We start from the raw sequence: 24,440 nt of genomic DNA, 5'->3' as shown, positions 1-24,440 counted from the left end.
ATATTTATCCTCTTGATTGGGGCAGTCCTGGGGCGATGGTGTTTCTGAGCAGCTGCCTTACTGAGTCACAAGTGTGGTGTAGATTGAGACCCTCTGGGAACCACACGTAAAATGGCTGTCGATTATTGAGTACCTACAGTATGCCAGATCCTGTATATGTTGATGCCCTTATCCTATGAGGCAGGTATTATTACTCCCAATTTATAGATGAAGAAACCGAAGTCAGGGAGGTGAAGTAAGTGTTTGAGACTGTGCTGCTCGTAAGTGGAGCCTGGCTTAGCAGCTCGTCTTGCCGATTCTAAAGCCAGTGATTTCTAACTGCTGCACTGCTCTCCAACAGGACAGCACTGAGGGACCAGGGCTAGGATCCCATTCTGTTAGGTTCTTTTCTCTCTGGTGTCTTCCTGTGACAACATGGAGTTAGAGATGTGGGGGTCAGGAGGGGATTAGGAGATTGAATGGAATGATGGGTTTTCCCATTTTCTTTTTTGGAAAAATAAATAAATAAATGAATGAATAAATAAATAAATGCCTTCTTGCTGCGCCGTGGTCTTTCTCTAGTTGCGGCGAGCGGGGGCTGCTCTTCATTGCGGTGCGAGAGCTTCTCAGTGCAGTGGCTTCTTGTTGTGGAGTACAGGCTCCAGGTGCATGGGCATCAGTAGTTGTGGCTTGCGGGCCCTAGAGCCCAGACTCAGTAGTTGTGGTGCACCGGCTTAGTTGCTCTGCGACATGTGGGATCTTCCCGGACCAGGGCTCAAACCCAAGCCTCCTGCATTAGCAGGCGGGTTCTTAACCACTGCACCACCAGGCAAGTCCCCCATTTTCAATGTATATGTTGCTTAAAGTCTTTGGTCACAGTTATGAGATGCACTTTTTGAAAGAAAATGTAAGACACAAATACAGCTGCCCGTTGACTGCAGAAAGGCCTCCGTCGAGGGCCCAGCTGGAATGGTGGGGCCCAGTGCACTAAAAGGGGTGAGGGGTGGGCACGTTGCCCACAGAGTGGATTGTGGATGGTGGTGTCTCCAGGTGGAGCGAAGTCTTACTTCATGCTCCTTGTCTGCATGTGGGGCTTGGGTAGAAAACGGCCCTCTCCAGTCTCCTCTCCCCTGTTTATGTTCCCGAAGTGGAGTTCATGTGGCTTGATCCTTGTTTCCTGGGGAAATCGGCCTGGCTTCTGATTGCATTGTCTTCTGGGACTGGGGCAGATGTGGAAGGCTGACCTCAATCCCAGCTGAAGGTCACCTTCCCAGCCTCTTCTGCTGCTGCGTCTGCATTGCCAGGCCTGCAGTGCGGGTCTAGTGCAGTGCCTGCCCGCACCGCCCCCCCCCTTCCTGCAGGGCTGTGTTAGCACCTTCAGGGGTCCATTCTGTTTGTGATTAGTCTCCTGAGATAGCCCGTTTCCTGTTTGCATCTGAGCTCTTTTGTCAGCCCCAGGGAGCAGAGGAGGTTCAGGGGACCCAGGCCAGGCCCTCCCCCTGCCCCTGTCTCTCTGGGAACAGGGTACCAGGGCCAGGGAGACTGGGAGTGGGAGTGCCTTTCTTGGCTTCTGGTGAGTTGTAGCTGTTGTTCCAAAATTTGCCTTTCCCTTTCAACTTCCCCAGATCTCCCAGAAACTTTTTGCCCCAGTAAAAATTAGGACATGAAGCATCTTTATAAAGCTGGTGTCCTCATCGTCTGTTTCTGTTTCTCTACGTTAGTGATCTAGTGAAGCCTGTTTTGGGGGCTGACGTCTCCAGGGAGAAGGTCCATGGGGTGCCTGTGGGTACTTGGTTCTTCAACTTTATGCCCACCAGGGCTCTCCTTTGTTAACGTGGGCATTTGTACATAGTCTGCATTCTTTTCCACCTCACATTTTCACATAGTGTGATCCAGTGGACATCAGTCGTAATAACAGCTGTCTAGACTTGAAATTGTAGGAGTGCTCTATAGTTTGTGTGGTTATTCTCCTAGGTTGGGCATTTGGGGCTCTTCCCCATTTTTTCTCAACAATATCAACATCCTTAAACATAAACATAATCTAAATCCCTAAGCATAATCTAATTCTGTCTTTTTTTAAAAAAAATTTTTATGGTATTGCACATTTACTTTTGCAACTTGCTTATTTAATATTTTTGTGACGTTTCATTTGTGTTCCGGGTGGGTGAAGAGTGTTCATTTCCGTTGCTGTGTAGCACTCTGTCGTGTAAATGAGTATACGATGGTTCATCCTCTTCCCATCGACAAGCATTTGGGTTTGTCCAGTTTTCAGCTACTTTGAAGCGTGTCATGAACACCCTCGTGTGTATCTTCCAGTGCAGATATTCACATGCTGTGAGTAACTTCGATTTTATTAGGTGATACCAAAGTGTGTCCTTCTTGTTTGTCCTTGTGCGCACGTTTCACACAGCTGTGATCTAGCTTGGCTATTTATTTGATCTTAATTCTTTATGACACCTGCTGTTCTCCGGGCCTTTGCTTTATTCCCAGGAGGAGGTCGATCCATTATTGCTCTCACTTTAAACCGAGCCTGCAGGCCACAGTGCATTTCTGTGCTTCCCAAAAGGCTTCTGGAAATATTTGACTCTGTTGTTAATGGTCTCTGTTAAGTCAAATGTGCGATGAGGCAAAGCTGCCATCTAAATGTCTGTGTGACTCTTTCTTGGGAAAGCTGTCCTTGGGGCACAGGTCTGGGCATTATTTTATTTTGTTATTTGGTCTGTTGTCCTTCAGATATGTCATTTCTTCTCCAGTTGGCCTTTCATGAAAGGCACTAGGAGAGAGGAGATGGGACAGGTGTGGATTGTGGCCCACATGGGGAGGCCTGTGGTCTGCTGTCCTCTTGTCCCCTCCAGGGCAGCATCTTAGGGTTCCAAGAATGAGCGAGGCCCTTCCCACCCTTGCGGGCTCAAATTGTGACCTTAGGGTGCTGGGGACCAAGCTGGCCTTGTGCTCTGCTTCCACTGCTGCCTCCAGGTCAGGGCAGGAGCAGCAGGGCCGGGAGAAACGTTTGCGCGGATCCTTAGGTCAGGGGTCAGCAGACTGTCTGCAAAGGGCCAGATAGTAAATATTTTAGGCTTTTCAGGCCTAGAGGCAAAATGGAGAGTATTATGTACATACTTTTATAGTAAGAGAGAAAATTTTTTCCACAAAAATTTTTAATTAATGAAAATCAAAATATAATAATAACGGAGTATAGATTTTTGGTAATGCAGGTCCACTAATGAGAAGGGTGGAATTCTTTCTGGGGTGCTAACATTTCTCTCTCTCTTTTTCTTATTTGTTTATTTATTTATTTATTTAATTGAAGTATGGTTGATGTATGAACCTTTCAGGGTTCAGAGTTAGTATTCCCCATCACCCCATTGTCACAGCGGGAAGAGGGAGCGGACCCCCTAGGTGTAACATGTGCTTTATGGGGCGGCACACAGAGGGACGCAGGTGCAGATCAGAAGCACAGAGTGGGGTGTGCTTAGAAACAGTCCATGGGATGTGGCCGGAGCTCTTGAGAAAGGTAGCCAAACTGAGGAGCTGACTTTTTAGTTTTATTACATTTTAATTTTGCTCTAAATATTCCTCTTTGGCCAGTGGCTACCATCCTGGACAGCACGGGTCTGAAAAGGAAAAGTGTGAGCATCTTGGCAGGCAGGCTGTCCTTTCCCGCGCTGCACACGGTCCCGGGCCAGCAGTAGACTCAGAGGAGAGCTGCTTCCATGAATAAAGAAGAACCGTGACTATTAATACAACAGTTTAGGGGATCAAAAGAGACACTTTTAAAGTGGTTGGAGACAGTTGTTTATTTTCCTCTGAAATATCTGAGACACATCTCCCCAGTCTTGTTTATGTGATACATTTACTCTGTGAAATCTGCTTTATAAACTAAAGGTCAGCTGTGGTCTAGCTCCTGAGAATTAATGAGGTTGGCCAGACTTGAGCTTTTGTGCAGTTCCTGCTCAGGGCCACGCTGTCTGTTAGATTTTTGCTTGTTTATCGTGTTTTTTTTTTTTTTATTAATTTATTTATTTGTTTATTTTATTTATTTTATTGGCTGTGTTGGGTCTTCGTTGCTGCACACGAGCTTTCTCTAGTTGCTGTGAGTGGGGGCTACTCTTCGTTGTGGTGCGCAGGCTCCTCTTTGTAGTGGCTTCTCGTTGTGGAGCATGCGCCCTAGGAGCGTGGGCTTCAGTAGTTGTGGCACATGGGCTCAATAGTTGTGGCGCACGGGCTCTAGAGCACAGGCTCAGTAGTTGTGGTGCACAGGCTTAGTTTCTCCGTGGCACGTGGGATCTTCCCAGAGCAGGGCTCCAACCCGTGTTCCCTGCATTGGCAGGCGGATTCCCAACCACTGTGCCACCTGGGAAGTCCTTGTTTATCATTTTTACACACAAATGCTAGTTATAATTGCAGCTTTTTTTTCCTTATCCTAAGCTTGGGTAGATTTTGGAGAAGGCACAGTGTGGGCTATTGCATGATCTGGTTGGTAGAAACTTTCGGTTCCTTGAGACTCTCAAGTTTTATTATTATTTTTGTTCTAAGTTTCTTGTGCTGTTTTTATATGTAATTGATAGAGACTTTTTTGCAGCATTCAGTCTTAATCATTTTAACTTCTGGCCAAGTTCAGTCTTAATTACCTGTAAATATGCACCGTAATGAGCAGTATGTTTTTGAGTGGGGAGGTGATTGCTTTTCCCTCTCATAATTTTAATTAAAAATTACCTCTACCGCCCATCTCACCTGTACTTCTAAGCTCTTCATAATAGGCTAGGAAAGCAACTGTTACTGTTCATCTGCTCTTTCTTGAGTTCAGGAAACAGTGTGTCCCTTTAATGGCAAGGGTGGAACTTCCATCTGGTGGCATAGTTTTATAAGAGTATGCAGTGAATTATCAGAGAGAGGTGTGTCTCACAGTGTAATGTGGGAGGAAATTTGTCAGAGTTCAACCCTGTGATAAAGCGTATTTCCTCTGCTATCGGCCTTCCATGCTGAGGTATCTGACTACCCCCAGTTCCCGTTTTTCTCAGCACGATTGAGCCAGACCCCTGTGGACAGAAGATTACTCTGTCATCTGTTGAGGGCCGGCGGCTGGAGAGCTAAAACCCTGTTGAGACCTGCAGAGTAGCTCTCGATGGCCACTCCCTGTCTTTTCCAGTGTGTCTGCTGCCCTGTGTTGAGCTTTCCACTGTGGGTCCTGGCTGGCCCCTCACCTTTGGATAGCCTTTCTCTGAAAGCACTTCCCGTCTGCCAGATGCGTTGTTCTCACGGGGGCCTGTGACCTTCACTTCCCCCTGCTAAGAGTAAGAAGCCTTCAGTGGCCGCCTCTTGTCTCTGGGCTCAGCAGGGACACCGTTGCCTGGGTTTGGGTCTTTCTAGTCTCATGGTCATTTTCTGAGTAGCGTTTTGAGTCCTGTTCTCTGCCAGGCTCTCTGCTGGGCGCTGGGGATACAGTGGTGAACAGGTGTCTGCCTTTAGAGGAGAACATTAGGAAGTGTGTCTGCTCGATCATTCGGGGACAGGCCCCGGCAGGGTGGCACACCCTGGGCCCGGCTAGTTCACAGGGAGAACTGAGGGCTGGTGGGAGCAGGGTTGGTCCAGGTGAACTTGCTTCACTGCCGAAGGCTGGTGTCCAGCAAGCAGTACAGGCAGAGGCAGCTCAGGGGCTTCAGGTGCACGAGGCACGTGGCAAGGTGGTGGCTTTTAGGGACCACCTGCTCCATCTTCATTCCCACTGCACGGAGCACTGGTCCCACAGAGGCAGCCCCGGAGGGGCCTCCACATGGCTCTCATGTGGCTGCTCTCTGAGGCTGTGATCTAAGCCCAAACACATTTTAATGAATACATTCTCTGTATTTTAGGCTTTGGATGTGGACCGGATGGTTCTTTACAAAATGAAGAAATCCGTGAAAGCAATAAATATCTCTGGGCTGGGTGAGTATGCATCCTTTCCTAGGGGTTTCTTTGTGGAAAATTTTGTATTTGCAGTCCTGATATCATAATGTTAATTACCATTAATGAATAATCAACCAAACTTCTTTTTCTGGGCATACAAATCAGGGAGGTGAGTGGGGATGTGTAATTTTTAGAAGCACGTGTGCTTCCGGTTTCTGAAGTGCAGCCGAGGCTCCCGTGACGGCCCTGCGTGAACCAGCTTTGTCAGATTGTAAGAATGGCGGACTCACTTCTGCTTCTGTTATTTGGTTTGTGCTGTCAATTATGCCAGATGCCCTTTCCACTTCTCTCTTATCCAATTCTTGCCTTTCTTGTCTGGGGAGAAAATTAATAAATATAAAAGCGTAATCAACTACTCAAAGTAATATTTGATCTAGACTTATATAAATATGTTAAACACAAAAAACACTGTAACTTGGGACCTGAAGATGACGGACTGCACATGTGTGGCAGTTCTGCTTCCTGCACAAAACCTTACTAGTGATAGAAAATATTTTTTAAAAGTCATTGAGTGACTATAAAATTTCACTCAGAAATAAGAAAGTGGCAGCCTTAGGAGACTAGAAGTTGTGAGGAATCTCAGAGAGGTTGGAATAGGGCTGATGGCTTGTAGAGAGATGGGCTGGCTGGTGGGCGACACACCACTGCTGAGGGTGGCACATATGCAGGGGGTGCTTCCGGGCGGCGGCCTGGGAGGAGGAGGGGCCTGGGTGTATTCCCACGGCAGCAGCCGGGTGCTTGACAGCTGTGCATTCTCCGCTTCGTCCTCGTGCTGTCTCCCTTCAATGAAAGTAGCGATTGGAGTACAAGGACAGGGAATGCCTTGGGTATCGTGATTTCAGGAGGATGTGAGACCTTCTGGAAGTACATGGCCCACCTAACACCCGCATCCCCCAGCTAAAATGCAGGTGACCCTTGATGATTTGAGCTGCGCGGGTCCACCTATACGTGGATATTTTTCAATAGCAAATACTGACATGGTCTGTGGTTGGTTGAATCTGAGGATGTGGAGGAACCACGGATACAGAGGGCTGACTGTACATTACACCCTGATTAATCCCCGCCTCTTCGAGTCACCTGCATTGTGAGCACAGCTCCAGTAGCTGCTTTGCCTGCCTTCCAGGGAGGGCTGTGCAAAGGTAAGGGAGAGTCTAGGAGGAGATTCCAGCTACAAAGAGGATATTACAACCAAGAGTTGCCAAGTGTATTTAGGAACAGATTTAACAAAAGATATGCAGGAACCCGACACTGAAAACATACAAAACTACTGCTGATAGAAACTAAAGACCTAAATAAACGGAGAGGTGTATGGTGTATTGTGGGTTGGAGGACAGTATTGTTAAGATGTCATTTCTCCCCCCAAATTGATGTCTAGATTCACCACAACCCTAATCAAAATGCCAGCAAGGGAACTGACAAGCTGATTCTAAAATGTAACAAATGCTACTGGAAAAGCTGAATGTCTACATGGGAACAAATGAGCCACAGCACTGTCTCATCCCTTACACAAAAATTTATTTGAAATGAATCACAGATTTAAATGTAAAAGCTAAACCTATGAAACTTCTTGAAGAACGCATAGGAGAATATCTTTGCAACCTGGGGTAGGCAAAAGTTTCTTGGGTATGACACAGAAAGCAATAAACATAGAAGAAAAAAATAGACCTCACCAAAATGAAGATATCACTCACTCAGTGATAGTATCAAGAATAGCCTAACATTTGAAGAGCCCCCAAATCAAGAAACTGAAGAACTCATACTTGAGGAAGCAGATTTAATAAGGCAATCAGAGCAAGACTTTAAAATAAGAACATATGATTTGGATCCTTAAAGGGGCAAGGGAGGTTATTAAATTATTGAAATGGTCAAGGTACCACTGAAAAAGAACCAGTAAAAGGCTTGGAGATTAAAAAAAAAAAAAGCTGTTGAAATAAAAACTGAAATTTGCTAAATGGCAGGCTATACACAGAGGAAGAAGGAATTAGTGAGGCCCCACGCTGCCTGAACTCAAGGAGTTAAAGGGATGGACAGTTTAAAATGAAAATTAAGAGCCAATGAGAATAGGGACTTCCTGGTGGTGTAGTGGTTAAGAATCCGCCTACCAATGCAGGGGACACGGGTTCGATCCCTTGTCCGGGAAGATCCCACATGCTGTGGAACCACTAAGCCTGTGCACCACAACTACTGAGCCCATGTGCCACAGCTGTTGAAGCCTGTGTGCCTAGAGCCCGTGTTCTGCAATAAGAGAAGCTGCCACAATGAGGAGCCTGTGTACCGCAACAAAGAATAGCCCCCCTGCTCGCTGCAACTAAAGAAAACCTGTGCACAGCAACGAAGACCCAATGCAGCCAATACATAAATAAATTAAAAAAAAAGTGCCAATGAGAATAGATTTAGAGGGGTCAACATTAGCATCACCTAAAAGGATTTCCAGAAGAGGGAAAAGAGAGTGGAAAGGGGGGAACTTTTTTTTAATGATAGCTGAAGAAAATCTCTGGAACTAAAGAAAGATTTCAGATCTCAGATTGAGAGAGTCCACTGAATTCTAAGGAAAACAAATGTTACGTGTGTGTGTGTGCACGTGTACTGTGTGTATGTATATTTATGTATGGGTGGGTAAGATGTGCATATCTCAGGACATGTCCTATTGTCTTGATATCAGGGATAAAGAGAAAATGAAAAATTTACTAAGATAGGGAGAAAAGCATATCTGTAGGAAAAAATGTTTGTGGAAGATATGCTAAAAAACGATTGTTTCAGAATTTTGACTTTATATTTTTCCTCACTTTTTTTTGCATATTTTATATATTGTAATCATATTGCTGTTTAGATGATTGGACAGAGATTAACTTGTTTATGACAAGTGCCAAATGAGTGTGAAATAAGTCTAGGAAGGCAGAGAAGAGATGGGCCTTAAGTTCTTGACTGAGCTGTTTCCCGACTAAGTGTGACAGCTTTTTGGACCTGGAGTTTGTGGTGCTGGCTGTCACACCCTGGGACAAATTGCTTCGCATCTTTTAGCCCTAGTTTCCTTGTTTGTAAAATAGTCCATTTAGGTAAGAACGTGAATCAGTGGTTCTCCGCCAGGGTGATTTGCCCTAGTTTGGTTATTAACAACTGAAGAGTGTGTGTGTGTGTGTGTGTGTGTGTGCGCGCGCACGCAGGCACGCACGCTCGCTATTGGCGTCTGTTGGTTAGAGGCCAGGAATCCTGCTGAAGGTCTTGTGATGCATAGGACAGCCCCCAGCAAAAAGTGATCTGGCCCCAAATGTCAGTAATGCCAAGGTGGAGAAAGCCCCATCTAGATGTTCTTCAAAGTCCTCTACAGCTTTCTAAAAAATTTATTTTATTTGACATATAGTTAATTTACAATGTTGTGTGAAATTCTGCTGTATGGCAAAGTGATTGTTATATACATATATACATTCTTTTTCATATTCTTTTCCATTATGGTTTATCCTCTGCAGTTTTTAAAAAACAAGTCACCAAACAAAAACAAAAACCGCCACCATACTTAGCTTGCCAGTACATAGATATGAACTGATTACCTGAGAAGCACTAATTTTATGAAAGAAGGAAGTGGAGTTAGTTTTCAGTGACTAACACCTAACTGGTAGTAAACATATAGAGAAATTTTTATTAATTTTTTTCTGTTTAAAAGTAAATATCAAAGACAAGAGTATAAAACTCCCTCCACTTAATGCAGCACTGAGATTTGCTGAAACAGGTGTTTCAATATGTAAGAATGTGGTCACCCCCAGGAAAAGCTCTTTTCCTGGGTAAAGTGGGGGGTGGAGGAGAATAATGATTGTTTTATGTTTTTGAACACTTCCTGTGTACCTTGGGCTTTCTATACCTTATGCTCATCTTTACAACAAATCATTGTAAAGATTTGTTCTCGCTTACAAAGAGGAACCTGAGGGCAGAGGGTTGCAGGTGTTCTCTGGATGCTCCTGGAGCTCAGCTTCCAGCCGGGCAGGGCTGTAGTCAGTGGCGGCTCTGCTGCGAGGCCGCCACTTTTGGCACTGATGGGCTGTCTTCAAGACATCAAGGAGCCGCCGAGAGAAGGATGCTGAGTTTTGTTGACAAATAGCGGATTTCAGAAAGTATCTTAAGAGATTGTTTATTGTGTTCACTTGGGCTTTCTGAGTGTATAATTTAAGGCTTGTATAAAAGGCATAGTTCATATTCTGATCAGGTTCAAAAGTGAACTTAAAGTCCTATGTTGAGAAGTTGTTCTGATCAGATATAAAATGAAGTCATGTGTAAATGTTGGCTACGTGACTGCCGCCAGCCTTGAGGAAGGACTTGTGTGGCTGCGGAGGCTGGCCTGGCACCTAGCAGGGTAGCTTTTCAGCAAACAAGCATTAGAAGGGAAAGGTATAAATACTTTGGTGTCAGGAAGCTGGCCTTTACGAATTTAACACCACTTGTGGCTGACCTGCATTTCTGACCTCTGTTGCTGAGCGTGTGCCAGAAACCTCATTTCTTTACCTGCCCCAGAGTCATTTTCTAAAACACAGCTCAGTGTGTTGCTTCTCTGCCCACAACGCTGCAGTGTTTCGTGTCCACATTGAGGTTGCATAGCTGGGAGAGATGAGGCAGGCCTTGGTGGGCTCCGGAATGTTAAGGAAATTGGACTAAAGCACAGGTGACAGGTTTTTCCTCTGGCAGGACTAGCCAGGGACTTTAATGTGCTAAAGTGAGTTGTGGGGGAAATTGGTCTTAAACTTTTCCAAATTTATTTGCCTGTGAAACTGCCACTGCCTCCCTTAACTGCCCCCACCGCGAGCCTCAGGTTAGTAAACACAGCGGAAGACCAGATTCAGCCCCAGCTCCTTGCATCACCTGGACCCAGGCTACCTGTGCAGAGTCCCACCCAACTCTCTGTGCCCTTCTTGGATACAACTTGCCGTTTGCCCCCACATGCCACGTTTCCTCTCCTCTTCCCTCTGCACGTGCTCTTCTGTCTGCTTGAAATGGCATTTTGCCTCCTGATTGAAGGAAACCGAGGCTTCAGGAAGTTGAAAGGTTTGCTCTGAAATTTTAACACAGCATTTTGGACACGAGCCTGTGTCCTTTCTGAGGTACCACACATAGCAGGCTGACTGTCAGCCTGACCTTGCAGGGGGCCTCTATTTTTGTTGTCCTTTACCCATCTTTATATCATGCCAAGTTTGAGTTATTATAAGGCTGTGAGTCTGAATTTTTTTTTTAAGCCAGAATACTGATCCTGGGGTCTTTATTTCAGAACAAGTGTTGTCTCCTCCAAAACAGTCACCTGAGGAAACCCTGTACCTTCTCTCGTGCGTTGCTGACATCGTTCACAGCGTTTTGGATCTCTTCTCTAGAACTGCTTTTAGTAGCACATTCTTTTGAATATATTTAGTGGGGGAATTTAAGGATAGATTAAACCTTTTTAGAACTAGATGTCAGAAGCAAGCCAGGCATGTTCAGTAAGGGGTTGAGCTGCTGGTGCCGTGCTGGCTCTGACGACAGTTAGTTCCAGGAGAGGTGCCCGTAGTGGTTCCATCATCAGCGTGTTTAACGTCCTTAGGTGACTGCGGAGGCAGAGCGCTCGCTTTATGCATTTATTAAAAGAACAGTGAAAATAATTGAGGCTTCACGCCTCCCACTGCCGTCTACTTTTTCCTGGACTTCTCTGTCGAGTGTGCTGATTGGTTGTGGGTTGGCCCCACCTGACCTCTAAGTGATCTGCTGCTCTCCCCGGTCTCTCTCTGCTGCAGGCTGGCTGACCGCTGGCTCCCTGCTACGCGAGCGTGTCACGACAGTATCTGTGTCTTTGCACACATTCTGCCATCCAGCCCTGCTCCTGGTCTGTGCGCATGCTCTCCTGTCGCAGGCGCCTGGGGAAGGCTTGCTGGCATCTCCATCTGGCTGGGACTTGACACGGTGTTAGCCTCCTTTAATTCTCTTGTGTTTTCTGTAGCTGCTGTAACGAATTCCCCCAGCGTGCCTTCAAATGACACTGATTTATCTTACAGCTCTGGAGATCGGAAGTCCAAACTGGTCTCACTGTGTTGAAATCAAGGTAGTGGCTGGCTTCCGTCCTGGAGGCAGGGAGGTTTCCCTGCCTCTTCCAGCTTCTGGAGGCCCCTGTGTTCCTCGGCTTGTGGCCTCCTTCCATCTTCAAAGCCAGCAATGGCTGGTGGAGTCTTTGTCACGCTCCATGGCTCTGATGCTGTCTTAGTCTGCACGGGCTGCCGTAACTGTACCACAGACACTTGTCTCACAGTTCTGGAGGCTGGAAGTCCGAGATCAGGGTGCCGGCACACTTGGTCTGGGGTGGGGGGCTCTCTCTCTGGCCTACAGACAGCCGCCTTCTCACTGTGTCCCCACATGGTGAGGAAGGAGAGACAGAGAGTGCAGGCGTGCTAGAGTGCGTGGGCTCTCTGGTGCCTCTTCTTTTTTTTTTTTTTTTTTGTTGGACTCAGACTCTTTATTACAAGGATGTTCCCTGAACACAGGAAGAAGGTAGAACACACAGAACATCTTCCAAGTGGGCTCAGCACTCATCGTCAACTAGACTTATTGTAAGTGATTTGGAAGAAGGTCCCATAGAGAAATAGGGCACAAGATTTCCTGTAAAAATGTCACAAAATAAATATAAAGGATATCATTCAAATTGTAAAAAGAAACCTCCCCCAACTCACAGTCCAGAAAAAGGCCAATCTAGCAGAGGTTTCCTGAATCCCCTGTGTCAGGTGTAGTTGAGAGTTGAATTTGCCAGCAGCCATTGCTTGGGGCTGGTGATATACGACCATTTCTGGGGAAAGATTCTGTACACACACCAAAGGCCCATTCACCTACACCTCTTCCTTCTACCTGCCAAAAATGTCTGCCAGTGTCAAATCCCTCAGAACTCAGGACAGCTGGGTGAGAAGTGCCTCGGGATTGAGAACACAGTTTGGTTCCATCCTTCGAAATGCTGACGTTTTCCTGTCTCGTGAAATGATGACACTTTGGTGAGCAGTTTCATGATCAAATGTCAAATCTATGTGAAATGTGCTGATCATTTTGTGGAGGCCAAAATATTGTGGGGGGAGAGTGAAAATCTCCTTCGTTAAATGATAGGGAAAGGCTGCTGGGCTCTCTAGGTTTCTGTACGTGCTGTGGATTCTTTCAGTGTTGGTCAGTAAATCCAGGTCAGGCTGCACACACTTCTCGGTGATTTCATCAAACAGGCTTTGCAACGTGGATCTGTGGGCTGATACTTGGGTTCTTTTTTCAATAATTTTACCTTGAACACCATAATCTTCACTTAGTAACCTAACATGAATTTCATCATGCTCTGTTCCCCAGAAACACTTAAAAGTGTTCAACTTCAGAGAGCAATTCCCTCCATCGATTCTTTACCTTTCACACCAACTCAAGTGATTTTGAGACTTGCATTTTTAATGCAAGTCATTTCAGCATCTTCAAGCCTGCTGTGTCAGCAGCTCAGTGTGGGCTCTGAGCCTCCCCCTGTGAGAGGCTGCAGCTGGCTCCGTGGGTCCCAGGGGGTGACTGCTGTGGTCAGAGGAGACCCTGCACTGGGGACACAGCAGCTCCAGGTCCTTCTCACAGAACAGGCTCAGAGCCTGCTTGTGCTTCCCACACAGGAGTTTCTCTTTCTGCCATTTCCTCTTGCCCATTGTGTTGGGAAGCTTCTTCATGAAATCAGTCATGTGACATAACTGGGTGTTCCCCGTGATGCTCTTGTCGGGGCAACGCTGGAGGCAGGCAGGACAGGGGAAGATGTCCCTTAGACCCTCCCAGCACTGCTGGATGCAGGAGCGACAGAAGTTGTGCCCACAGCCAGTGGTCACGGGGTCTCTCAGGTAATCCAGGCAGATGGGGCAGCTGGCTTCTGCTTGGAGCTGCGCCAGGGAAGATGCCAGGGCCATTGTTCAGGGAGGGCTTCTGTCTGAGGACATTCCCTTCAGAGAAACCTGGCTCTCCAGGGGCTGGGACACGTGAGAAGCTTCTGACTCTTCTGCCTCCTCTTTGCTCCTTCACGGCTGCCAACAGGTTTCCCAGGATCTGCAGGAGCTGTGGCCACGCAGGCCTATTTCTACCCCTTCCTTTAACTCTACAGCAGCCGCCAGGAGCACTTAGAGCCCCCGTCAGTCTCTGCTCCCTTTGGCACTTCTGTTGCTTTGACGCGATGGCCCCACGTCGGGCTTGCTAGGTGGTCCTCTTCCTCAGAGAGAGCCCAGCTCCAGGCAGTGATGAGAGTCAACAGCACAGGATGCGATCAGCACCATCCAGACGTGGGCAGCTCTGTGGCCCAGGTCACCCGCTCCTGCCCACGCCTCTCAGTCTTGGCTCTGTGCTGGGGGAGCTGCTCTGTGTCCTCAAGGCCTGGGGGGCATCCTCGACTCCCCTCACCAGGACTTTGGGCTCAATCCAGGTCGGAGCACAGGACACAGCCCACCTTCTCTGTTCACAGCTGGCGGGGGTGGGGGGGTGGGGGGGGGCGAAGTGGGGGGTGGAGGGCACAGAATCTGGCCCCTCGGGCCTTTGTAAGCCTATAGGGAGGTTCCTTTCCTTCATCCCATTGGACAGACTGCAGATGCAGTCAGTCTCTGGTGCCTCTTCCTATAAGGACACTAATCCCATCTTGCAGGCCCTACTCTCTTGAGCACATCTAAAACCTAATTACCTCCCAGAGGCCCACCCCCCGAATACCATCATACTGGCAGTTAAGGCTTCAACATATGAATTTGGTGTGGGAGAGGGGAATGGCGCACAGTGTTCAGTCTGTCCAAGACACTGACTCTTCGCTCTTCTGCATCTAAGGGCTTGTGCTTACATTGGGCCCCCCAGATGATCCAGGGTAACCTTCCCATCTCCCGCTGAGCTGATTAACAGCTTGAATCCATCTGCAGCCTCAGATGGCATCATGTCCCCGGCTTCCCGGGAATGGGAGGTGGACGTCTGTGTGGGGGAGGGGACAGCGTTCTGCTGACCACACTTCCCCTCTCAGTTGTGAGTTTCGAGGTTGAATCAGTTTTGACTTTTCAGCCGAAACTGAAAGAGTATCTAATATGCAGACTGTTCACTCTTTAAATCTCGGTCTTTATTTAATATTTTTATGTCTGTTGGTCTTTGCCCCCCAGTTAGATGACAAGCCCTGAGGTCCGTGACCTGTTCTGAAAGGCAGTGTGGTTTCGAATAAGGAGCACATGGGTGTTAGGATCCAGGAAGCCTGGAGTCAAAGCTGATGGTGCGCCTCAGAAAGTCTGTGACACTGGGAAAGTTCTTTATCTTTCTGAGCCTCCGTTTCCTCACATGTAAAATGAGAATACTAATATTTCATAGGCTTGTTAGTGACACCTAACTGAGATAACATGAAAAAGTGACAGATGTGGTTCTGGACATGTGAACGGTGTGGCAGCTGCAAAAGTACTTCCTGTGTGTTCCTTGCAGTGGTCAGCACAGAGGCCAGCAGATACACAGCACGTGTCAGTAACACGCGTATGTTATTACGTTTCTGCTGTAAGTCCTTACACTATCCTCCTAGTGTAGGAGAAATCAACTTAAAATTTTCGGTGTAAACAGGATTTGTATGGATTTATGTATATAGAAGCGGGGGAGCGGTTGAGAGGCCTTGGAGCAGCCAGCTGTTATTTACAGCCTGTGAGCTAAGAATGGCTTTTAGCATGCTAGCATACATCTATCCCATAATCTCAGTATTGCCTCTAGGCCTACAAAAGCCTTTTTAATATTTCTCTCTTGCTTTTAGGAAAAGTTTACCAACCGCTGTTTAGAGTAGTGGTTCTGAAACTTGAGAGCACCCCAGAATCCCTTGGAGGTCTTATTAAAACACAGATTGCTGGTCTCTACCCTCAGAGTTTCTGGCTCTGTAGGTCCAGGATAGAGCCTGAGTATTTGCTAATTGAATAAGTTCCCAGGTGATGCTGAAGCTGCTGGCCTTGAAAATACCACCTTCGACACCCCTGCCCCTCTCCCTGGACTTTATTTTTTTTTTAATTTTTTAATTAATTAATTTATTTATTGGCTGTGTTGGGTGTTCGTTGCTGCACACAGGCTTTGTCTAGTTGCGGCAAGCGGGGGCTACTCTTCCTTGTGGTGCACAGGCTTCTTATTGTGGTGGCTTCTCTTGTTGCAGAGCATGGGCTCTAGGCGTGTGGGCTTCAGTAGTTGCTGCACACGGGCTTAGTAGTTGTGGCTCGTGGGCTCTAGAGCGCAGGCTCAGTAGTTGTGGCTCATGGGCTTAGTTGCTCTGTGGCATGTGGGATCTTTCTGGAGCAGGGAATGAACCCGTGTCCCCTGCATTAGCAGGTGGATTCTTAACCACTCTGCCACCTAGGAAGTCCTCCTCCCTGGATTTTAAACATTGGACTGAGCCAAAAAGTTATCAGTATGTTCCCCGTATATCAAAACAATTTTCTTACACAATAGCAAGTATATTATGTTTGCTTCCAGTTTTCAAAGGGATACAAACAGCTAGATGTATTTTCTAGAACATCTTGTATACAGGTTTGCAAAAGCAATTATTATGATGATTTGTTGAGAAACTGTTTCTACAGTAATTTTTCCCACCTACAATAGACTGCCTTCTGATCTCTCTAAAAAAAAAAACAACCAAAAAAACTCCAGTTCATATTTATCCTAATACTTTTCTTAGTCTAAACTTTCCCAATCTCTGTCTCAGCTCATAGGTGTTTTTTTTTCTCCTTGGAAGTTGTCACTAACAGTTTTCAGCTCTTTGACGCACCAGTGAGTGGAAGAGTTCATCTTCCTCAAGAAGGAAGCAACCAAAGACTTTCCTTTTCACTTCTCTAGAATGACTGTCTCTTAAAGACTTGGTGGAGCTGTTCTTAATGGGAGTGGGGTAGCCCTTCTCTACCCTCAATCTGAGCATCCTAGAGAAATTGGCACACCCTTGAAATGAAAAATACAAAGAAGGAAATGCTAATTTCCCCTCAAACCCCTACCATCTTCTACCTACAAAAGAAAATGAGAATTCAACTTTTTGTGTGTGTTTCTCCCTGTTATTGGCAATGCTAATTAGAATGTGGCTGTTAACACAGAATTGTTTCTATTACCATTTCATAGTTAGGATAGAGCAGTTCAGAAGAAATACATGTAACTGTTTAGGAAGTGAAATTTTTTTTTTTTTTTTATATTTTTGTTGGAGTCATTTATTTCATGATAATTTTTACTTCAAAAATGTTTAGTACCAAGTAAAACATCGTGATTTTTAATGGCGGTTTATAGCAGAGCAAATTATTAATGACTTTTTAAAACTATACGATTTCTCCTTTAAAAGTGAGTTCCCTCATGCAAGTTCTCCAAGTTTATTGCAGCAGGGCAGCTGTGCCCATGTAAGAGATGGCTCTGCTTGGTTCTGGGGTTGGTCCAAAGCCAGGTAGAGTTCCAGTGTGTGGAAAGCTTTAAAATTCTACCTTAAGGAAGTTTAATCAGCCAATACCAATTTCCAGGTACTTTTCAAAAATTGTTAAATTTTCATATAAATACGGGAATCCTCAAGATCAGATAGTCATTTCAGAGAACGCTAATTTTAGCTGATCCCTTTTCTTTAGAAACCCTGCACCTCTTTGTTTTGATCAAGTCACAGTCTTTCTTAAGCTTATTAAAAAAAATTCTACATAAAATATAGTTGTATTTTTTAAATAACAAATAAATATACTGCCAGCTTGTAGAGACCTGCGGAACTGGGTGTTGTTTATCAACTTTCATTATCATTTCTCCACAAATGCCGCTGCCGCCATCGGTGTCCTTATGCTCCCTCTTGCCGAAGCCGTCAGTTCCTCTGTTTCAGCATTTAACTTCTGTACGACCCACTCCATTGCTTCTCGGCCTTTGTTAGCATTTGACGATATCGTACTTGCCATCAGTCCTTCGAGGTAACTGCCGAGACTGACTCCTTTCACGGTAATTATGGCTTCTTGAGTCAAAACAGTTTTTTCTGGGTCTTGAGGGTGTGGTTTGTATATAAGTCTCTCATCTACTGAAACCATATTTGTAAATGAAATATTAGTAGATTTAAGCTCCATTGTCTTCTCTACGGGATCCACTACAGAATGTTCTTGCACATATGTTTTGGTTCTTGCTGCACCAATAGGAGATTTCACAATGGAAGGCAGTCCCCACTCTGTGCTAAGAAGTCTATGGCTGTGCAACTTTCCAGAGGGATCTATGTGTCTGTCCAATACATGAACTCCAACCACACTGGGGTTCATAGGGTTTGGGTATTTCTGCATTGCAGCTGTTGTAACAGTTTCCCATGGGTGGCTGGTGGCGGCTTGGTGAGCTGTCCAATTTCTTCACTCAAAGACATGCTCCGAAGTCCAGATCTTCATGGTGCCGGCGGCCCGCGCGGTGTCCGGGCGGCGCTGGACCACCAGGAAGTGAAATTTCATTGTGCATTAAGAAGGTACTATATCTGGCATGATTTCCCACCTGTTACATGTGAAAATAAATTATAATCCTTAGTGTTTGTCAAGAATAAAGTGAAACTGGTATTCTGCTGCTTTGTTGTGGCATTGAACGCTGGTGCATGGTGTTTTTAGAAAGCATTTTGGCTGTGCACATCAAGAAAAATAAAACCTTTATTGGGGAGATGCACAGAGATGCTCATTGCACTGTCACACTGCTTATCAAAGTGAAAAACTGGAAGCCTCCTGTACCTACATTGGAACATAGCTCCTTGATGGAATTAGGATTATGTAGCAACATGAAGAAAAATGCTTATGATGAAATCTTCAGAGGATAAAATTGAGGATACGGAATATGTGTATACCATATCTGTGATTAAAAAAAGAATAGATTGTAACAAACGATAAAGCAAAGGAGGTACATCTGTATTGATGTACTTTCATAAATTTGAGTAGAAACATAATAACAATAATAAAAATCTGACACTCATATAAAGTGTTGATTATAGGCCAAGCCCTGTGCTAAATAAATACATACATTTAATCCTCACACCAACTCTGTGAGTTAGGTACTATCAGTAACTCCATTTACAGATAAGGTTACTGAGTCACAGAGGAGTAATTGATCCAGGGTTGTCTAGCTGGCAGCTAGAGGAGCTGAGATTCAAAACCAGATCTGTTTCCCAGTCTCTGCTTGTGACCACGGCATCGCACTGCCTGATTGCGAGCAAGGGTGCACAGGGAAGAAACGCTGAGCAGTAACGCCATGGGAGCGTCCTGGGTGTCATCTGGCTGAACCGTAGCGACCCTGATGAAAAACCTCCAGGTAGCTTTGGTTGGTCACAAGTTTAGTGGGAGCCACTATATGACAGGTGTGCCAAAGGTGAGCACAGGTGACCTTAGGGAAGTGTATAGTGCTGCTAAGAAAGGTAGTCGTCCCACTGTTGCATTTTTAAGAGCAACATTTTAAGAGGAAGCTCATGTTATTGCTGGAAACCTCGTGGTAGGATGGATGTTGGAAGGACCTAGGACATCTTTGCTTCGGGAGGGTGGGAGAAGACACATCTGAAGGCTTTCTCCGGAATGAGGAAGTGAGACATGTTATCTGTTCCTCTCTCTAGGGTGGTTTCACAAGAGCAGGTTTTGACTCAAATCTGTGGAAGAAGTCCGCTGGGTGAGCAGCCCCAGCGGTGAGCTGGTCATCAGAAGGGTTCTAGCAGAGGGCTGGTCGGTGGCCCTCTGTCTCTGGGGAAGTTGCAGGGGGAGGTGGAGACGTGGACTCGGAGACCTTGAGATGTCTTCCAGTGACGAGGCTCTGAGACTCTAGCTGTCTCTTCGCTGCTGGTTAGGAGTAACGATTGGAGTTTAGACGGCTAATTTGTGGAATCCTGGCAGCAGTGATCAATGTATTAATCATGGAAGGAGAGCTCGTCCGAAGGAACGCTAAGATTTGTGACTTAATGGCCCAAGGATGAACATGAATCATACGTGGTTTGTACATAATCAGATATGATCATACGTAATTAAATATGATTCACATGGTCATCATATTTCTTGGTAGGGAATTGTGCTTGTTCTGGTAGGACTTTTTCACCTGGCATGTTGGGTCTGTGTACAGGCCTAAAGGGTCTGTGCGTCCCAAAATTTGTATGAAAAATTATGTAAGGATACCTTTTCCTGAAGGGATAATCTACACCATTTGTCTGATTTTTATTGGTGTCTGTGATAATGAAAGTTTATAAAGAACCGCTGATCTAGCCAAACCCCCATGGTTTATGGATGGGGCTACTGTCACGGAGTTGGCTATTTGCCTTACTTACTGTAAAACACTGACTATGTTATTCAGCAAATATGTCTGAACCTGTTTGCTCATCTGTAAAGCCCTGCGGAGTTGTGGTAAAGATGAAAGACCCTGTAAATGTGTGAAGTCTCCCCTCCGTGAATGGCAGCTATGGTTACGTGAGGCCTTGGGACCGTTCGTCTTCCAGGGGCTCCGTGTCCCTGAGGCCACAGGAGTCACTTCTCTCCCAGCTGCTGTGCTGTCCTTGGGGAGGGGCTGGGGGCGCCTGCTGTAAGTGATGGGAACTGTGTCCCTGAGGAGCAGTGAGGGAGAAACAGAGGGGAAGAGGCCGAACACAACTTGCAGTGGCCACGTGCACATCCTGTAACATGGCTCATCACAGGGCTTTGCCCACAGAGGGCGTCAGTGTGATCGGATGTAAAGTGTCCAATCGCTGGGGTCCACTTCCAGCAGACGTTGACTCACTTCCCTGCTGTGCCTGCCCGGCCTCGGGGGACCAGGCTCACCGGGAGCCCTGCCAGTTCTTTAGCAGGAGCCCCTGCTTCCTCTGACTTGAAGGAGCTCCTAGGAGAAGGTGAGTTGGGTGAGGCAAAGCAGCTGGCAGCTCAGTTTTAATCTCATCTTCTAGTGGATTCTGAAGGAAAACTCCTGTAAGCTTCTCCTTCTCTGAGAAGCGTTTCCTGTCACCAGGCTCCAGAAAACTTCCTCTTTTCCTCACAGGGCGCTGTTTCTACCTCCGGTAACGTGTGCCACGTGGATTGTTGCTGCGTGTTTGTCTTTGTCTTGCTAAGCTGTGTGTTGGCAGGTACCACGCTTTGCCCATCTTTGTCCCCTCCAGTTTCACTTTTCTCAAGTGCTAGTCTCATCCCGTCACCTCACAGCCTTTTGAGCCTCCTGTCACACCTGCATTACCTGGGATGAAGCCCTTCCCTGGCCCCTCCTGCCTCTCTAGCCGCGTCATCTGCGGACGCTCCCCATGCTCTGGCCGTACCAGGCGCCCGAAGTCCTCCAGGGTCGTCCCCTTTATGACCTGTCTCTGTGCTGCATTGTTGGGTGTGCGCGTCTCTCTCACTGGACGCTGTTCTTTGGGCGCGGGAGCTCTGCGTCCTGAATCTTCATCCTCGTTGGTGCTTGTGGTGCAGTAGGCTGCCACCATGATTGGATTCTATTCTGGTATCATCCAGGGAAGCTCTTGACTGACGGGGTGTTCAGGAAATACAGGCTGGATCACTAAAGGTGAACGTTGATAGGCTTCTGTCCTCTGAGCCTGTGACACAGCTAAAGGGACAGAAGGAACCAGCGTAAACAGTGCGTCACCCAGTAGATCAGTTGCGATTCCTCGCTGCCGCCTGTGTCCCCAGGTGTGCTGCTCCAGGAGTTTTATGGAGAGGTAACGGGTTGTGTTCAGTTATTCACACAGACCCCAAGTGTCGTCTTGTCATTAACACGGGGCAGGATCAAAGGATATCAGGTGATCACAGACAACAGTTTACACACCTTAATAGTCAGCCCACACCCTGACCGTCTCAAGTCCATTGCTGGCTCCCTGTGTCAGACATCACCAGCCCAGGTACATCCCGTGGTAATGGGGTTGCCCCAGGAAAGTCTTGATGGAAATAGTTTTGCATTAAGTTTTGAAAGTAGGGGGAGCGCAGTGTGTTGGAGAGAGTGGAGGAATGGCAGGTGGCGAAGTTCCAGGGGCGGGGCCATCTTTCCATGCACCTGGCTTGAGTGAGGCCCTGAGGGCTTGTGAAATAGGATGGCGTTCTCATCAAACCCTTGGTGTTGGGTGCTTGTATCTTATCAGAGACAATGCAGGTACTCAGGTCAGGTTGAAAAGACTGTCTCTGTCATGTCAACTTGTCCAGGAGAAACTGGTGGAGAAAGACAGATTTGGACATTCTCAGTAGCCACGGAGAACCAAGGTAATCCAGCTGTTATAGCTGATACTTCAGGTTTCTCTGTTTTGTTTATTCCTTGTGTTGTTTTCTGATTATAAAGCTAATATGAGGACTTCCTAGTGGCACAGTGGTTAAGAATCTGCCTGGTCACTATTTACAATAGCCAGGACATGGAAGCAACCTAAATGTCCATTAACAGATGAATGGATAAAGAAGATGTGGCATATATATACAATGGGATATTATTCAGCCATGAAAACGAACGAAATTGAGTTATTTGTAGTGAGGTAGATGGAGCTAGAGTCTGTCATACAGAGTGAAGTAAGTCAGAAAGAGAAAAACAAATACTGTAGGCTAATGCATATATATGGAATCTAGAAAAACGGTACTGATGAACCTAGTGACAGGGCAAGAATAAAGACACAGACATAGAAAATGGACTTGAGGACACGGATTGCGGGGGTGGGTAGGCTGGGAAGTAGTGAGAGAGTAGCACTGACTACCGAATGTAAAGTAGATGGTTAGTGGGAAGCTGCTGCATAACACAGGGAGATCAGCTTGGTGCTTTGTGATGACCTAGGGGGATGGGGTAGGGAGGGTGAGAGGGAGGCTCAAGAAGGAGGGTATGGGGGATATATGTGTAAATACAGGCTGATTCACTTTGTTGTACAGCAGAAACTAACACAACATTGTAAAGCAATTATACTCCAATAAAGATGTATTAAAAAAAAAAAAGAATCCACCTGCCAATGCAGCGGACATGGGTTCAATCCCTGGTCCGGGAAGATCCCGCATACCACGGAGCAACTAAGCCTGTGCACCACAACTACTGAGCCTCTGTGCCACAATTACTGAGCCTGCGTGCTGCAACTACTGAGAGCCCACGTGCCGCAACTGCTAAAACCCTGCACACCTAGAGTCTGTGCTCCGCAACAAGAGAAGCCACTGCACTGAGAAGCCCTCATACCACAATGAAGAGTAGCCCCTGCTTGCCACAACTAGAGAAAGGCCACGCAGCAATGAAAACCCAACACAGCCAGAAAAAGAGAAAAAAAAAATATGAGTGTAGTTTAGAAAATTTTAAAAGTTCAGAAAAGGTTAGAGTGAAGTCATGGCCCAGTCAGGTGCCACCCTCTGTGAGATGGGAGAGGCTGAGCTGCATTCTTGGTCTGAGGTCCCCCAGGCTGTGACCCTGGCCATTTGGAGCTGCTGCCTGGCCTCGGTGTCTACACGCCCGCAGTCTGTGCCCGCCTCTGCGAGATGGAGGGGTGTACAGCCATGCGTGGAAAACAGCTGGCCCGCACCAGCCACTGGGTGCTGAGCACCTGCTCTTTTATCACCACCTCAGCATTTTGATGTCTTTGCCTTTCAGCCTTTCTCTACGTTTTACTTTCTACAAAATTGAGATGAAGCATATAGTTCTGTGTCCTGCTTTTTTAAACTTGGCATTCTATTCTGACCATATTCCTACATGATGATTTTAAAAGCTTGCATGATATTCCATTTTGTAGAGACACTGTTATTTAACCGTTTCCATATTGTTGGAGCTCAGTACATTTTCAGTTTATCAGTTGTTCTGTACATACCTCTCTGAGCACTTGAGTATTTCTTTAGGATAGATTTCTAGAAGTGGGAAGGGATGGCAAAAAATGTTTTTAAAAGTTTTAATGCAGATTACCAAATTGTGAACGGAAAGATTTTTATCTGGGATGACTCCAGAAATAAAAATGGTCTTCTCCCATGGGGTGTTTTCACAGGGTAGAGATCCTGTTAAGAAATGGGGATTATCTTTGACACCAGGAAATTGCTTTCCCAGGAACTGTTTGCTGAGAGTTAGATCTGAAAGCAGGCAGTGAGCAGGGCTGACAGCTTGAGGGGAAGTGGCCTGGCCTCCTTGACGTCGAGCCCTGCAGGTTATCCTGACGTTTGGGCTCCGGCTCACACTTGAATGTTAATCATCACCTAGGGAGGGTCTCTTAAAGCTCTGCTGCAGAGAACGTGTGTCTGCTAAAATGTGCCCTTGGTGGAGCTGTCTGCGTGGATGGTTGCTGTGTGCGGTGTCTGCGGACGAGTTTGCCTCAGCCTGATCCCCGAGGGGCCAGCGGTCTAGCCAGGAGCAGGGGGTTGGAGGGTCTAGTTGAGGCAAGCACTGTCGGGCTCCCCCCTCCCCCCATCTGCCTTCACTTGTCTCTGGTTAGGGCACTTGGACTTTGGGTTACCGGTGCGTGTGCTTGGCTGGAGGATTGTAGCACGTTTGTTTAGCCTAGCTCTGGAATAGTGACTATGTGATGAGCAGATGAGGAGATGCTTCCTCGTGTGGCTGGGAGAACTTGCAAGGACTGGGCGCCTGGAAAACTGAGTTCTAGTTCTCAAACTGCTGCAAAG

General features: G+C 46.6%; 2 protein-coding genes across 3 annotated transcripts in view; one reads left to right on the top strand and one right to left on the bottom strand.

Moving 5' to 3' along the window:
- Positions 1 to 24,440, top strand: part of ASAP2 (ArfGAP with SH3 domain, ankyrin repeat and PH domain 2) — a 167,956-nt gene that overhangs the window by 50,278 nt on the left and 93,238 nt on the right. For both annotated transcript variants that reach the window (XM_057742112.1, XM_057742113.1), the window contains exon 2: positions 5,832 to 5,904. In XM_057742112.1, the coding sequence (XP_057598095.1) occupies positions 5,832 to 5,904 (73 nt within the window). The remainder of the gene's footprint in view (positions 1 to 5,831; positions 5,905 to 24,440) is intronic.
- On the bottom strand, positions 17,613 to 18,308 carry LOC130856978 (PRELI domain containing protein 3B-like). Its single transcript, XM_057742124.1, has 2 exons — positions 18,247 to 18,308; positions 17,613 to 18,210 (listed from the first exon to the last, which is right to left on the bottom strand). The coding sequence occupies exons 1-2, from the start codon at positions 18,276 to 18,278 to the stop codon at positions 17,658 to 17,660; spliced, it is 585 nt and encodes a 194-aa protein (XP_057598107.1). The 5' UTR covers positions 18,279 to 18,308; the 3' UTR covers positions 17,613 to 17,657.

The sequence above is a fragment of the Hippopotamus amphibius genome, chromosome 7, assembly GCF_030028045.1.
Source record: "Hippopotamus amphibius kiboko isolate mHipAmp2 chromosome 7, mHipAmp2.hap2, whole genome shotgun sequence".
Classification (NCBI taxonomy): domain Eukaryota; kingdom Metazoa; phylum Chordata; class Mammalia; order Artiodactyla; family Hippopotamidae; genus Hippopotamus; species Hippopotamus amphibius.
Note: the sequence above shows the minus strand (reverse complement) of the source record. Positions and strands in the feature narration are given on the sequence as shown.

Coding starts and splice junctions, on each gene's coding strand:
- LOC130856978 (XM_057742124.1), bottom strand. CDS start 18,278: ATGAAGATCTGGACTTCGGAGCATGTCTTTGA. Junction 18,211..18,246: donor ACTTCGGAGCATGTCTTTGA/GTGAAGAAATTG, acceptor AGCCGCCACCAG/CCACCCATGGGAAACTGTTA.